Source organism: Lissotriton vulgaris, unplaced genomic scaffold (genome assembly GCF_964263255.1).
Source record: "Lissotriton vulgaris unplaced genomic scaffold, aLisVul1.2 SCAFFOLD_1037, whole genome shotgun sequence".
NCBI lineage: Eukaryota > Metazoa > Chordata > Amphibia > Caudata > Salamandridae > Lissotriton > Lissotriton vulgaris.
Window position 1 is genome coordinate 275,116 of NW_028242123.1, and position 17,085 is coordinate 292,200.

The 17,085-nt window shown below is 47.4% G+C and overlaps 1 protein-coding gene across 1 annotated transcript in view; it reads left to right on the top strand.

Moving 5' to 3' along the window:
* LOC147669056 (uncharacterized) overlaps nucleotides 1-17,085 on the top strand; it is a 139,706-nt gene that overhangs the window by 106,035 nt on the left and 16,586 nt on the right. The window contains exon 8 of the mRNA XM_086948256.1: nucleotides 16,072-16,182. Coding sequence (XP_086804382.1) covers nucleotides 16,072-16,182 — 111 coding nt within the window. The remainder of the gene's footprint in view (nucleotides 1-16,071; nucleotides 16,183-17,085) is intronic.

The following is a 17,085-nucleotide window of genomic DNA, read 5'->3' on the forward strand; positions in this document are numbered from 1 at the left end:
AAGGCGCTGGCAGGCAGAGCATTCTTTGCTTTTGCTGATGAAGATGTTACAAAGTACAAACGTTGGCTAGCCTTGTCAGCCAAGAAGTTTGAAACAGAACGGCTGGAAATTGAAGGAAATGGCAGTACATCAGCAGGCCATCCCCAGTCAAAACAATCCACTTCTGCACCTGTGGCTGTGGCACAAGTGACCTCTCAGCCGTTAAAGACACCGGCAACCGCATCATCTGCACGAAAGACAGCAGAAACATTGGAGGCTGAAGAGGATTGGCTAGCTCTGCGTGGGTTTGGTTCTCAAAAGGCCAGAGGCACAGCAAGAGCTACGCAAAGTGGAGGAACCTTGGAGGAGGACCTTGAGTCGATGGTGAAGGACTATCTGAATGACTCCACAGAGGTCTATGTTAATTCTGACCCATTGGCGTATTGGCATGGGAAAAAAGAATTGTGGCCACAGCTCACCAACCTGGCTTTAAACTACTTGTCTTGCCCACTCGCAAGTGTGTCTTCTGAACGGGTTTTCAGTGCGGCTGGTGGGATTGTAACTCCCAAACGGAGCCGCCTCTCGCCCAAAAATGTGGAGAGGTTAACAATGATCAAGATGAATCAGCACCTCATACCACCAGATATAAGAGTACGAGAGAGCGTGCCGGATGAAGAGGAGGTGGCCAGCACCATAGATGAGGGAATTTCTACTCTGTCAGGTGGCACTGACCTCACCCGGGCTGAATTCGCAGAGTATGATGACGAAGCCTTATTCTTATTCCTGGACCGTGATTCCGACTTCGAGCCCTGAAAATGAGACAACGAATCAATAACTTTCTTTTTCATCCTTATTCACTTTTATTCCTGTGTGTCTGTCTTTCTTTGTTGTGCACAGTTAATATAATTCAAACTTTAATCAGATTATCACAAAGACAAGCCCATCAGCAGAACTGTCTTCACTTGTTTGCTAATTTATTTGAAGGTGCCGCAGTCTGCATTCCTCAGGTTCACAAGTTCAGAAGAACATGCTCCTCTATCCTCCTCCTCCAGACTCCTATTTCCATCAAAGCAGAGGGCTGGTTTACGCCCAATGAAGAAAGACTCAGCACTTGTGGGGGTGTTGTTCTACCTCTTTGCAGGTGAGTTGACGGGTCTGGGGCCATTGCTGGGAAGCACTAAAAGTGGTTTGTGCCAAATCCGAGGCGGAAATTTTTTTGTGTTTTTGATGACTTGCTTGCCTTTGAGGTGCTCTTAGGGGGGGTTCCGTCTGTTTGTGGGTGAGTTTCATGGTCTGAGAGCATTGCTGGGACACTCTAATCTTGATTGCATTTGCTTTTCAGGAAATCCGTCGTGCCAACCCCGACTTATGGCCTAGCTACGCAGCGCGTTTGGACCGAAGGCCCAGAAATATTGCAAGTATGAGATTTTGCTTTTGGCCTGTTTGGGGGTGTTATGCTTCTTGGCGGGTGGGTTGCCGGGTCTTGGGGCATTCCTGGGAAGGTCTAATACCGGGTAGAAGTGGTTGGGACAAAATCCAGGCCGATTTTTTTTTGGGCTATTTCAGACATTTTGCTCTATGTAGCGTTTTCGGGGGCCTGTTTGGGGGGCTTGCTGGTGTTTGCGGGTGAGTTTCGTGGTCTGGGAGCACTGCTGGGACACTCTAATCTTGATTGCATTTGCTTTTCAGGAAATCCGTCGTGCCAACCCCGACTTATGGCCTAGCTACGCAGCGCGTTTGGACCGAAGGCCCAGAAATATTGCAAGTATGAGATTTTGCTTTTGGCCTGTTTGGGGGTGTTATGCTTCTTGGCGGGTGGGTTGCCGGGTCTTGGGGCATTCCTGGGAAGGTCTAATACCGGGTAGAAGTGGTTGGGACAAAATCCAGGCCGATTTTTTTTTGGGCTATTTCAGACATTTTGCTCTATGTAGCGTTTTCGGGGGCCTGTTTGGGGGGCTTGCTGGTGTTTGCGGGTGAGTTTCGTGGTCTGGGAGCACTGCTGGGACACTCTAATCTTGATTGCATTTGCTTTTCAGGAAATCCGTCGTGCCAACCCCGACTTATGGCCTAGCTACGCAGCGCGTTTGGACCGAAGGCCCAGAAATATTGCAAGTATGAGATTTTGCTTTTGGCCTGTTTGGGGGTGTTATGCTTCTTGGCGGGTGGGTTGCCGGGTCTTGGGGCATTCCTGGGAAGGTCTAATACCGGGTAGAAGTGGTTGGGACAAAATCCAGGCCGATTTTTTTTTGGGCTATTTCAGACATTTTGCTCTATGTAGCGTTTTCGGGGGCCTGTTTGGGGGGCTTGCTGGTGTTTGCGGGTGAGTTTCGTGGTCTGGGAGCACTGCTGGCTATATATACTTTACTTTGCAAGAGGTTTGAAGCAAATCCATGGTGGCTGAGGGGACTTAGGGCCTAGCTGCAGAGCGCGCGCGGAGTGATTTGGGAAATTTGTGAAAAAGTGACTAAGTCCCCATTTTTGTACTTTTGCTCTTTGGCTGTTTGGGGGTCTTCTACTCGTTTTCTCCTGGGTTGACGGCTCTGGGGCCATTGCTGGGAAGCTCTAATACCGGATAAAAGTGTTTTGGACCAAATCCCAGGCGGAATTTTTTTTGTGTTTTTGATGACTTGCTTGCCTTTGAGGTGCTCTTAGGGGGGGTTCCGTCTGTTTGCGGGTGAGTTTCGTGGTCTGGGAGCACTGCTGGGACACTCTAATCTTGATTGCATTTGCTTTTCAGGAAATCCGTCGTGCCAACCCCGACTTATGGCCTAGCTACGCAGCGCGTTTGGACCGAAGGCCCAGAAATATTGCAAGTATGAGATTTTTCTTTTGGCCTGTTTGGGGGTGTTATGCTTCTTGGCGGGTGGGTTGCCGGGTCTTGGGGCATTCCTGGGAAGGTCTAATACCGGGTAGAAGTGGTTGGGACAAAATCCGCGCGGAAAAGCCTTTAGTTTTGGCACTTTTTGTAACTTAGGGTTCGTTAGGGTTAGCCCTAGCACCAGGATTGCATGTGTATCGGGGTGTTCTAGATTTTTCAAACTGAGTTCTGGGGTCTTAGAGCACTCGTGAGAATGTGTAATTTTGGTTGCAAGTCATTTGAAGAAAATCCATGGTGGGAAAGGGGGGATTTGGCATAGTTAAAGAAAGCCTTTGCCACTATTCTTAACTTAGGGTTCGTTAGGGTTAGCAGTATTTCTATTGCATGTGTTTGAGTGGGGGGGATTTCGAGTCTTGGAGCGATGCTGGCTATGGCTACTTTTGCTTGGTTGCTTGCAAGTGGTTTGAATACAATCCACGGGGGGTAATGGGTAATTAGGGTACTTCGGCCTACTTTTACTTTCAAAGTAAGTTTTGTCTCCAGTTTTCTGCTAGGCCTCGTTTTTTGGGTGGGAGCACTGCTAGGAAGATCTATTTTTGTTCTAAAACACAGTTTACAGTACACCTAGCTTGAGGGGCAAGATCCGCTACATTAATTTGCCCATACTTACTTATCCTTCAAAAGGTGACTCAGAGTACGCACTTTCAAAAACATTGTACTGTCTGTCTACTAGGAAAAACAAATTGTGACTTTTTGCACTCCACAGCCTACATACCTTATATTTATTTATCAGTGGTGTTGTAATATTATATCACTTCCTGTTTTTCGTTGAATAATTACAGGCCGGGTTTCAGTCTCTGCAATGGGGAAAAAAGGATGGAGTCAGGCTTCACAGTAGCGAGCCACAATTCAGCATCAGGCAGGCAGTGGACAGGGTGTCTTCTGGTGACCAACATCGGTGGACGAAGCGTCGGCTGCAATGGAGGAGTGCCGCTAATAGGAGGATTTTTTTTCTGCGGGCAACTTACTTACCACTTCCAACAGGACCACTACAACCACACATAGATACAGTATCCCTTGCCTTTTTCTCTGACTGTGACTGCATTTCTTTGCTCTCTCTCGGCTTCTACATTGATCCCTTAACACATCACTTAGTCCACTCCACTATCTGCACCACACATAGTCATTTGTAAGTGCTCCTACGTAATTCGCAAGTCGCAGCACGCCCCAGGCCGTAGAGGACTGGGATGGCCCCAATGATGAAGCATGTCACCAAGGGGCAACCCTGGTGAGTGAGGGGACACCTAGAAAAAAAGCAATTTCTCCTTTTCTATCTACTATACCTTCTGTCAGGTTACGCAGCCCCTAAGCGCCTACCGTACTATGAAACTACATTTCCCATGAGTAGGCGGGAGACTTGCAGACTATTTAGTGAGACTATATGAGAGTACCCTTGTATGTTAGGACATCACTTCACTGATGCCTGTCTTGTCTTCTCTTACAGGTATCCTTTCCCTGCTGACCCTACCTTTACCCATCCCACATTTTTTATTTTAGTTTGTTATTTTTCTCCCTCGCCTAATGCCTCGAACACCCTGTGTTTACACTTCTGGGTGTTGGTGACATTTGGAGGTGGAACCATATTTGCATCGACTGGATCACGGGGAGTAAACGTGACACCTTCCAGACCAACCCCATTGAGTGTTGTTGTGAATGGATTTATAGTGACCAGCAAGGCTCTCGGGTATCTGGCTACAGAGACCTTATGTTGAATATAGTTATCAATAATTCCACACAGGCCCTGTACTGTCGCATTCTTTCTTTCCACAGTTGTCGATGATATATTCTTACTCTGCTTGACAAAGAACCATTGCTAATGTGAAAGAACTTCAACCGAATTAGTAGTTATACTTTACCATTTGTTAGGCTACAATGTGGCACTGCTCTACTGTACTTCTGTCACCTGCTATATTCTCAGTTGTACCGTTGAATTGCTCAGGAGGACAAACCAGATTTCATTTTCTTTTTTTTCATAGGCATGCAACTGCCACTGTGGCACACCACTACTACCACCGCTATGAGGAAATTTTATCCGACCAAGATTGCCAACGTTATTCGGTGTTTCCCGTGGAGCCAGCCCTGGGCCTAGCCCTACTTTCAAACACAAATTACAGGTAAGATAAGCGTTTGGTGGTTTGGGGGTATAATGGAGTATTAGTACGAGAGACGAGAGCCTGAAGGTAGTACTACTAAAGTCCTAGGACTCTTGGATTCACTTCACTTAGTCTGTGAGAGGCACTTAGTGTTGAAAACATTTGGGCATTTACACTTAAAGGAAGAAAATGGAACTAAACTTTCAGGAAAACAGTCAACGTTAAACCCCCACCCACCAGGCAAGCAGTAAAAAACAGGTATGCTCAGATAAAGTTTGAAAAAGTATATTTATATCCCTAACAAAATAATCTCCCGCAAGACCCTCCCTAACCCCAACGATTGTCCTTCAAAAGTCCCCAAAAACCCAACTCCCAATTCCCACCCCCCAAAAGTCTCTAAAAAAGGGGCAAGGGACACTAGGGGTGGATGCTGTTCACTTTTTGGGCCAGGGCATCATGCTCCTCGCGGAGCAAGGCGAGCTCCTGCTGAAGGCGGGACACCATCAGGGTGGTGCGGCGCAGGCGTGCCTTCACTGCCTTGCAGGTGCAAGGCCTGTGAGAAGCAGCTGTTGGCCTTGCTGCTCGGCGGTGGCGTTTGCCTTTGGCAGCCCGGCTCAGTCTCGGTGGACCACTGTGCTGGGTCACGGTGGCAGCCGGTGAGGCCACGGAGGACGACGTTGTCGTTGTTGTCGACCGCACACTTTCCACGTCCTCCAGGGCCACCAGCCGCCGATATTCCGCAACAGTGGCCTCGATTCTCCGTTGCCGGGCCGCTCTAGCCAGCTCCTTCCTCCTTGTTCGTTTGGAAGGAGAACCTATATGAAGAAAGAAAGACATAGTCTGTAACCAATGCTCTTTAAGATTAACTCAATCATTCAGCAGAAATGTGTGCTGCAGTACAACTAGCAACTTGCAAGCGCATTACATAACTATTGAGGCCAGTATCTATCTAACCTCACACTTCTTCATCCTTGCTCTAACATTAGTGGGAGTTTAAGGAACAAATTCTATGAGCACTGTGGACTTCCATTGGAGTCGACTATGAAAGTACACCAGTCTTATTCTTCTTCTTGTCTCTTGTTTTGGAAAATTGGTACGTTATTTTCTGCAAGCCGGCATAATGCCAGCGCGGTAAACTTGCACCCGAGAAAAAGAGACGCACGCCATGAGGAGTGACCTAGACTTGCGTTGCCGTTGCGTTACTGTACCCGTCCAGTACATGCAGGTGGTGAATCTCTTACTTTTCTATTACGGGTGGCACTGAGAATACTCTGTTACAACTCAAGGGCTACTGCTTAATTAATTTAACTTTCACCCTACAGTGGAAATGAGTACTAGAAATGGAAAATTGAAGAAGATAAATAATCTGATTATCTATCACTTCACATGGGATGTTTTTGCTTATATATGGGATGACTTTAGGTGCTTTGCTTTTTATTGAGTGACAGGCAGTGATACATCCACACATGAATGACTGAGTACTACTAAACTTATTAAGAGAGGTAGGGAGTGGCCACCATAATAACCGGATCTATGCAGTGCTTGCAATACAAACTACTGCTACTATTTATGGTAGTATTTGGACAAAATTAAAAGTTCTTTTCCTTGCCTTTCCTACACTGGAACGGACGTGCGGGTGCAGTGTTAGTGTTACATGCTCTTCAAAGTTACACTTACTTCATCCACTGACCGTCTACTCTCTCTAGATCATGGGTACTCACAAACTTTCTCTCAGGGGCTACATTTACAGTGTAGTTTGGGGCCGAGGGCCGCACTGGTGGGGGCGGAGTCAGAGGGGGCGGGGCTAAAGCAAAACGATAACTTGTGACCATGAGGTTGCACACAGGTCCCTGCAGCAGATGCCCTCATCCACTGAGCCACCAGACCCAGCATTTACATACATCTCTCTCCCTCCTGCTGTCCCTCCTGCCCTCCCTCCATCTCTCTCTCCCTCCTGCCCTCCCTCTCCCTCTGTCATCTCACTGTGTGTGTGTCTATCTGTGTCAGCCTTCAGCCCGGGTTGAGACCGCTTCCTCAACGCGCACACACAGACAACAACACCAAAGTACTTAACAGGTCTTTAAAAGACCATTAACATATTATTGAGGCTTTGTTTGTTTTAGCGCCCCTGCTTCTCCACCCTGACAATCACTGCTTGCCCGGCCCCACAGAGCAGAGGCTTAGTTCTATTTCACCTCTTTGTGGCCTTGCATCTCCACTCTGCTCTGTGGGGGCCGGGGGAGCAGTGATTGTCAGAGTGGAGATGCAGGGGCGCTAACAGGTGAAATACAAAAAAGCCTCTGCTCTGTGGGGGCCGGGGGAGCAGTGATTGTCTGCAAGGTCAGCGCACCGCCAACGAAGGCTTGCCGGGCCACCACCGGCCCGCGGGCCGTACTAGGAGTACCCCTGCTCTAGATACACATATGCTATCTAAGAGTCAGATAGTAGCATGATCCAGGTATATGGACACATACAGTTTCTGTGTCACCCACCCAGGCTGTTGTCCTTCCACCCATCATTGCTTCATCATTCACCCAGCCATGCATCTCATATTCTTGCCTTCCCAGCTAGTCTTCAATCTCAATAAGTAAGGAATATATAAGAGCTTACCTCTGGCCGCCACCACCACCGTCTCAACTCTCACAGCTGCCGCCGCCGCCTCCTCCCCTGAAGCATCGCCCGATTCGCCCTCCGCCTCGGTGTCGAGCACCACCACCTCCACACTGGCCCCGCCACCAGATGTTCCACCTACAAAGTACATTTAAGAATGTTAGAATAAAGCAGTCACTAGTATTTGGTCTAGGAATGAAGACATGTGAAAACAATGTAATTTGTGACTGTCGTTAAAGTTAAAAAAAAAATGTCCCTTTTTCCAGGGAAGGTTGTCTTGCTGCACTTTTTGGCACAACTGATGAAGGCTGTTTTTTTAACACGCACCATTTTTCTCCACACAGACAGAAGATGGACTTCTAACAACAAGATCAAGTTGAAACCAGGTGAGAGCTCGGCTCGACCACAAGAAATGTCTTCAATTAATCGTCAGCACTAACCACTTTTCCATTATCAGTTAAACGTTTAGTTTTATTATGACTTCATTTTAATAAATGTGTTTACTTTTAATAAAGCTTTTAAACTTAAATACAATCTGTGTTTTTTGGTCCAGACTAGAGTGACTGAGCGAAAGGTTTTGCAATTTTTGCAAGCATGAGTCCAGATAGAACACTTCAAAAGACATTATGGACAATCCCAGAGGACTGCACTAAGTTGATAGAGCTATTGCTGACTAGAATCATGGGAGTTTCGCCAACCGTGCAATCTTAGTTAGCTACACAGACAGACTAATAAGAATAATCTAGTAATACCACAGGGAGTCATAGTAGAGGCAGGATAAGAATTTAGATACAGTCTACAAGAAGAGCAAAGACAATTTTGAAAAAAGTCAAATGAGGAACGCTAGGAAAAATAGGTACTAGTCTAAAATGAAAACTTACTGGGGCCAGCAGAGGAGCCCTCGCCTGCCCGATCCTGGCCCTGTTGATGAACAGCATCCGCCGCCTGCTGCTCCTGTGTCCTCCTCTCGCCCCTGGGGGGAGCTGACGTACAACATGAAAGAAAGAACAGAAAACATGGATGATTGTTGCTTGTCAATGTCAACCAAATCAAACATTTCAAAAGAACAATAACAAAATATTTCTGCGAAATTATATTGATTATGGTTACTTTTCATTTATATGCGGACCTGTGACTTCGAAAGTCACGTAACTCACTAAACAAAGTACTGAAACGTTCACCTAGGACTGGCAGGCAGCAGTCCGCAGGCAAGACGCAAAGTGACAGACAAACTCCATTGTGATTTCAGTCAGATCAGTGACAACACTAACAGTTGCCTGCTACATTACCAGTCATTTAAATAGTCAAACTATCAATCCACCGCCACTATTTTTCTTATTGTCAGGGTTACAAAGGAAGGGGCAGATTTAAGCCCTTGCGGCTCTTTTGCGCCGTTCTTGCGTGACTTTTGTGACGCAGCAGCTAAACAAAAAAGGGCGCCATGGTGCGGCGTATAATATTATAACAACGTGACGCATTTGGGAGATGCATCCCGTTATAAAGCCCTGCGCCATCAGGGGGCGTTCCGGCGCAAGGGAGGGCATTCCTGCGCTGGAACACATCCTAATAGTGGCTGAGGGAAATCTACAAAATATCAATCAGTCACCTTTAGGACAATGATGCGTCACACAAACCCTGCACCTGCTTGAAGCAGACGTACGGCTTGACCCAGCATTGGGGAGATAGGGTACCCCAGAGCATTGATGGAGCTGCACCATCGTTGCGACGCAACTCCAGCAGTAAAGCTTCGGTGACGTTTTGGGCCCATGGGGCGCCGCCGCCGCATTGCAAATACGGCGCACCATGTTTGGTGGTGGTAGCGGGCCGCACAATTAATGGCGCATCCCTGCTACTTTGCAGGGATGCGACGGTAATTGCAATTCTGCCCCTTAGGGGCATACTTACTTACGCGTTCTGGCGCATCTCCAGAGATGCGCCAGATCAAATGCGTCACGCAAAACTACCCTTGCGACACGGCAGATGTGCCTCATTTACAATGCGGCGCGCCCTGGCGCAAGGGTAGGCACTTGCGTGACGCATCTCGTCACGTAAGAGCGGCGCATCGCTGGAGTCACGTCGCCAACGCAATGCAACTCCAGTAATGCTCAGGGCCACCCAATACTTTACATGCTGTGTCAGTCCTTTCGCCTGCTTCGAGCAGACATAAGGAATTGAATTGACGTAGCAGCGGCGCAGAAGTGCCTGCGTTAAATCTTGTAGATTTCACGCAGGCAATTTTGCGAGGCGCACAGCCGCTGGACCGCCCACCCTGCGTACTAGGAACGCACCCATTGTGGTGCAGGCCCATGGCTTTATAACGTGACGCATCTCCCTAGATGCGTCATGCTGTAAATGACTTGCAGGGATGCGGCACGTTTACGCCGCTGTTGCGTCACGCAAGGCAACGTAAACGTGGCGCAAGGGGCTTGTAAATGTAATCTGCCCCCTAGTGTCTAGCATTACGCAGTTCTGTTAAGTACACTCATACATAATAGTTACTCAGGCCAATGAGACCACGAAATAGAAAACAAATAAGCATAGTAGCAACCCCACTGAGAAGGAGAGCAGTGCACCTGAAATGCACAGAAGATTTTGAAATATAATTTAACTACAATGTAATCGTCATCAGCGGCATTATTGGCTTGCTCCATGTAAAAAACAAATATTTGCAATACAACAACACAGAGCAGGAGAAAACATCATAGTAGTGAGTGATTAAATGCCAATGGCTACTACTACTCACCAAGGCCGGGGATCTCCAAGCCGAGCTGGTCCAGCAGGTCGCGCTCGCGGTCCAGGAGGTCCGTCCAGCGATGGGTGACCTGGCTGTAGGTGCGCTGGACCCCGTAGAGGTGGGATATGGCCCAGCACACCTTCTCCCACCGCTTCCGGCGCTCCCGCATGTTATAGCCGCCGGCCGCGATCCTGCCGCCTCCCGCGATGGTCCTGGGCAGGCGGCGCTGGACAAAGTACACCAGCGCGCCCACTTCCTCCGGGCTGAATATCTCCCGGCGCGTCACCTGCTCCCCCCTCGATCTCACGCCTGCTGTCCTGCCACTGGGTCCAGCACTACTCCCCGCCGCCGCTGCGGCCCTCAAGTGCCTGGGCAGCTTCACGGCGCCTGGCTTGACCATGGTCTGGGCAGGTAAGGTAGGAAGAAGTAGAAAATTAAGAAAGAATAGGATAGGGAAGAAGAAAAGAAAAGAGTTTACAAAAGTAGTTTAAAAGTAAAGAAAAATAGCAGAAAAGACAAAAATATACAGCTAGGAAAAGAGAGGGATAGATAAGAAGCAAAATCGTAAAAAAAAAACTGAAAACAAGCAAAGGATGGGAAAGATATCAAGAGGATTAAACACCATGCCCAGACACAGGAAATGAATGAAAAACAAGATGGCCGGCGCCCGTTTCCGAGCGCGAAAGTCAGTTCGCGCGAGATTTTCCTCGCGATCTCGTGCGAACCTCTAGATTTCCCGCGCGATCTCGTGCGAACCTCTACTCGCAATGCGCTTACTGCGCGAGATTATACATAGCGGGCGGAAACGGAAATACGTCACGCAAACAAAATGGCCGCGCCCGTACTCGACCTTGGGGTAAATTCGCGTGTTGCGCTGCAAGCGGCTCGCGAATACTGCAAAAAAACTCGCGAAACAACAAGCCGCAAAAAAATAAAATGCTCATTCGCACGAATTGGCGGCTTCCGCGGTCGGTTTCGCACGACGCCGCGCCCCGCGAATAGCGCGAAAAAAACCGCAAAACGATTTCAGCAAAAGCAAAAGCAATGAGCAGGTGCAAAAGGTCAACCTCATGATTTGTAACGATTCTTTGTATTGCTTCCTGAGGGGGCCCTCCAGAATTCGGTTGCCTGCTTGCAACTATTGTGTGACCCTGCTCTGACCTTAACTGTATGCCACAAAGGTCCTGATTTACAGCTAAAGGAGCAGACAAGCAGGTGCCAGGCTGGAACTTTAAATTCTTTCAGTGACACATTAATTAGCCCCTAATTCATTATTGTCAGTTGGGGCAGGGCAGGTGTTGTAACTAATTTTGCAACAATGAAAGCACTTAGCAAGTGCAAAAGATCACTAATCAGGGCGCACTAAGGAAGCAGGTGCCAGCTAAAAAAATATTCTGTGACACATTAATCAGCCCCAAATTAATTCAGGTCACTTGAGGCAGGGAAGGTGTGCTTTGCTTTGCCGAAAATAATGTACACTGGACAACCAGAGGGTGTGGTGATGAAACAGAGGGTGGCATGGGTGGGCCAGAGGGTGGCATGAGTAGTCAGAGAGTGGCAGTGGTGACAGAGAGTGGCAGTGATGAAGAAGAGTGTCCCAAACAGGCTGGACATGTAGAAACAACAAGTTCGCAAAACTTGCGACCCGACAGGTAAGTTCGCAAATTGCGAAATTGTAAAAACCCTCGCGAACTGGCAGAAACACGGGCGAACACAAAAAAAAAAAAAAATCCGCAAATTCGCGGGAATTCGCGGATTTTGCGGATTGCGAATCCGCAAATCCGCAAAATTCGCGAACGCGAGATCCGCAAAATTCGCCCATGCTTGCCTCTGGTACTGCCTCACTACTCGACCAAGCTACCACTTTAGAAGTTATATGTAACTTTAGCCTCTGCCATACCTCTGGGGACTATGGACTCTGTGCACACTGCACCTTACTTTGGTCCAGTATATACAGAGCCACTTTTTTACAATGGGCGCCTTGCAGGTCCTTTCTGGCAGGGACTCCTTTAAGAGACAACAATCTAAAGGCAGCTCTAAGCCACTTGCCCAGAATCTGCCTAATCCTACTAAAGGCAGCAACAGGGCTATAACCAGCAGGGTTGTAGGGGTTTCACAAGAGGCTCCTTTAGGGGGGATAAGCTCTAAGGGCAGAGGCACCCCAGTAAGGAGGCTTACCCTATATCCCCCACCACACAAGACCTGTCGGTGGAAGGTTGCAGCGTTTTCTTCCCTGCGAGGAGATCTCCCCTGACCAGTGACTCTTGCCTGTACTGGAGCACGGTTACTGCCTAGAGCTCGTTGCCACCCCACCAAACATTCCTCCTTGCACCTACACCCTGAGACCGACACACCTTACACTGCTACACTAGGAGGTTCAGGCGCTCCTGTCCTAAGGAGCCATTGAGCTAGTGCCCCATCACCACCAGGGCAAAGGTGCCTACTCCATATACTTCCCCATTCCCAAAAAGGAGAGAACTCTCTGGCCAATCCTCGCCCTCCACCCTCTCCATAGATCAATCCTGCCAGAATACTTTCACGTGTGCAAGGTGAGTTCATGGCCATTCTTGACCTTAAGGACACCTACTTCCACATCTAGATTCATCCATCTCATCTTTGCCACCTCCACTTCACAGTAAGTGGCCAGCACTTCCAGTACTACCCTTCGGAGTCACTACTGCCTGAGAGTCTTTATCAAACATTTAGCTTTAGTATGTGCTCACCTCCGAAGGAAGAGAAATCACATATTGCCCTACCTAGATGACTGGCTGATCAAGAACGCAAGCAGACAAAAATGCCTGACTCACACTCAGATCCCTCCTACGCAGTCTAGGTTTCATGGTGCATGCCAGCACTTTTCACTCTCTGCCGCTATGGAACAGAAAAAACCTTTTGCAAGGCGGTCACTTTGCAGACCCAATTCCACAGGTGACCATCACAATGAACACATCGCTAGCTGGCTTGGGGGCCCATCGCAACAATATGAGAGTCCAATGTCTTTGTTCAATGTGTTTGGCCACCTCACTGCAGGCGTCTACACATCAACCACTTGGAACTGTTAGCCATTTATCTAGCACTCCAGCTTTTCTCCAACAGATCCAAGGCAAGGTAGTTGTGGTGCATACAGACTACACAACTGTGTTCTACCTTCATAAACAAGGAGACACATTCGCACCTAACCTGTCATCCCTTGCACAACAGATTTACAGTTGCACCATCTACCATTCACCTCCTGGCACAATGCCTTCCGGAGTGGAGAACAATTTTGCAGGCCTGCTCAGGAGGACACGGCAACAAGCCCACAAGTGGAAACTGCACCCGCAAGTCCAGCTTCATTACTTCCACAGGGGGAGCTCTCCAGACAAAAACCTTTTTACCTCTGCAGAAAACGTGTAATGCTAAAACTTCGCCAACAGGTTTCTAAACACCCAGTCCAAGGGCAGTGCTCTGTGGATGAACTGGCAACGGATCTTTGCCTACGCTTATCCTCATCTCCTCCTATTCCGTTTGGTGAGGAAGACAACCATGATTCTGAACCCTGCTAGAGATATCCATTGTTCCACCTGAGGAGCTCCTCAACAGGCCGAACCTACTTCCTCAAAACCAAGGCAAAGTCCGGTACCCAGACCCCAGACGCCTCAATCTAGTGATTTGGCTCCTGAGGTCCTAGAGTTTGGTTACCTTGGTCTGCTGCAGGAGGGCATGAACATTCTCTGAGAGGCTCGTAGGCCCACCACACACTTGCTACACTGCAAAGTGGAAGTGTTTTGTGCACTACTGTATACCAAACAACATCAATCTGTCAACCCCTCCAGTGACATTATTTGTAACTTATTTGTAACTGCCTACATCTTCAAAGAACAGATTTGGGTTGCACATCCATCAGGCTACATCTAGCTGCCATTGCTAATATATGCAGAACAGAAAGTATTCTTTCCTCTTCAAAATCCCTGCAATGAAAGCATTCATGGAGGGCCTTCAGTGTGTAATTTCACTGCGGGTGCTCTCTTGTCCTGGTTTGGAACCTTAAAATTGTCCTTACTAAACTCCCTGGACTCCCTTTCGAGACACTGCATCCTTGACCCCTTCAGTTCCTGTCCTGGAAGATTGCCTTCCTCATATCAATCACGTCACTTAGGTGTGTCAGTGAGTTGCAGGCCCTCATTCTTTAATAATCTTTTTTCCAACTCCATAAAGACAAAGTGGTTCTTAGAAGCAATCGTAAGGTTTTGTCCAAAGTGGTCTTCCCTTTCCACCTCAATTAATCTATATTATTCCCAGTGTTTTCCCTCAACCTGACTCTATCGCTGAAAGTGCACTCCACACACTTGACGTTAAGCGTGCTCTTTTGTATTACACAGTCAGGACCAAATCGCTGTTTGTATGTTTTTGCCACCTGATAATTCCATCCCATGTCAAAGGCAGTAATTGCCAGACCTGATATACTGACACTAAAAGCGCCCTACCGTCCCGCCCCAGGCCACACTCCTCTCGCAAACAGGGAGCTACCATGGCGCTCTTGGGCAGTATACCCTTTGCTGATATTGTGGAGCTGCTCTGTGGTCCACTCCGCACACATTTGCAAAACACTGTGGACGTTCAGGCAAAGTAGCAGGCTTGCGTTGGTCAAGCTGTCCTCAAGACATTGTTTCAGACCTTTGCACCAAGCACTGTCTAGCCACCGCTTAAGGGTGTACTGCTGTACAGTCGTTGCGCAGCATGTGTTTTTACAGCCACTCATGCAATAAATAGAATATGTGCTTAGCCAGTAAGCATCTGTTCGATGCTTGTAGATTCATATGTGCCCACCCACCTTCCCGGAAGCCAGTGGGTGCTGCAGGTATCTTTTAATTTTAATGTCTTTCTTTTCTACTTGCATGGTCACTTAACTTCTATACTCACTACTCCGTACATACTCTCACCTGCTGGGCGAAAAGTAAATTAACAATGGAGTTAGTGACATGTTAGTGAGTGGCGAGAGGAGTTACTGAAACCTCAGGACTCAAAAGCTTTCATCGAAGAAAAACAACTTGCAACATCTGACCCAAACACTAAATGGCAGGAGTATGTCCAGCATGGGAATCTACAGCACTACATGCCAAGGATAGGTGCTTACAGGGTACGTTGCATTTTTCTTTCTGTATGTTACCCATATTTAAAATTACAGATAGGAAACTTGATGGTTTTCTGTCCATATTTGTGTATAAAAATTAGTTCAAACTGAAAATCGGGAGCCCTAGGTATAATTATAATCCGCAGTGATTGGGTTTATGCCTCTCTGGGATATTCACATATACCTGTATTCTTATTTATAATCAGCAGTTATTGGCATCATGACTCTGCAATATTCACACATACAAACACACACGCATACACACACACTTTGATCTGTTTTATAATCAGCAGTTAGTGGGTTTAAGACTGCAATATTCACACACACACACGCATACACACACACACTTAGCTCTGTTTTATATTCAGCAGTTAAGGGTGTTTATGACTGCGATATTCGCACATACATTGATTTGTTTTATAGTCTGCAGAATAGGGGTTTAGGACTGTGATAGTCACACACAAACACACACACTTTCATCTGTTTTATAATCATCAGTGATAAGCAGGAGTGCTCGTGTTTATGCGTCTGTGGGATGTTCGCCTACTTGTAGAACAATTGTATAACCAGCACATAGAAGGGTTTCTGTCGCATGATGAGCAGTTGTGGTGTTCATGCTTAACTGGAATACTTGCCTACGCTTAGAACTGTTTTCTCATTCCAGAGCTTGTAGTCGGCAGTGGAGGTGCACCGGCTGGTGTTAATGCTGATGAAGAGATGCACGCCAATGCTGTCCAGGTCTTTCGAAGAAGAGAAAGCCTGTGCAGTGCTTCAGGTGCCGACATTGTGCTATTTAGAATTGATTCAATAATCTGTGCAGAAGACAATTTAGAAGTCTTTTAGATCTCGTATAGTGAGCGAGAACCAAGGTGTTCAATTGGACTACCCTTTTTAGTTCATACTTTTTTAAGGTGACTGGTTCTGATTCTCACACGTCAGCCTTTAGTAACGACCCGCTTGTTAGTACTAGTGCTGCAATATATGAGAGGTTTAGTTAAGTGACAGAGGAGCTAGGGGCCAGTTTATAATTCCAACAGATAGCAGGTCGGTTTACAATTGGAGAAATGTTCCAGTCTCCTGGATGTGGCATCAGTGGTTTGTGCAGAAGTGTTGTGTGTGCACCCTGATAGTTCAGAGCGCTGCAATGTGAAAGCAGTTGGTGGATAATGTTTCTGTTTAAAAGCAGGCATTACAACTCTTTATAATCTGCCTAGGTGCTTAGGGGCTGTACTAGATCGAGGTGTCCAATGTCGGTTTTGCCTAGGCCAGACCTAACCCAAATTTGGAAATCCTAATGAGGATATTAGGGAAATCTGGCATGGATTCAGCCCTCGCGGATCAGTGCTGCTCACCCCTCCTTCAGCTATAGGTGAAGGTCGCTGCTACAAAGAGGCGTTTGACTCGTTCTAGTTCGAAGAGATGATTTCCTGCTTTGTCCATCCTCACATGGATACTTCTGCAGGAGGGTTGTTCATAATGACAGTGAGGCCTGTAAGGTATGTTCTTATTTGTTTACCCATAATAAGTGAGTTTTGACAGGTGTTGTGTGCATTCTTAAACATAACTGGGAATTTCAGTGGCTTTCCACGTTTGAGCCTCAATCACAGCTTACCTTTTAACTGTGTTTTTTTTTCCAGTGAACATAAATACATGCACAAAGCTCGGATCCTTAGACAAC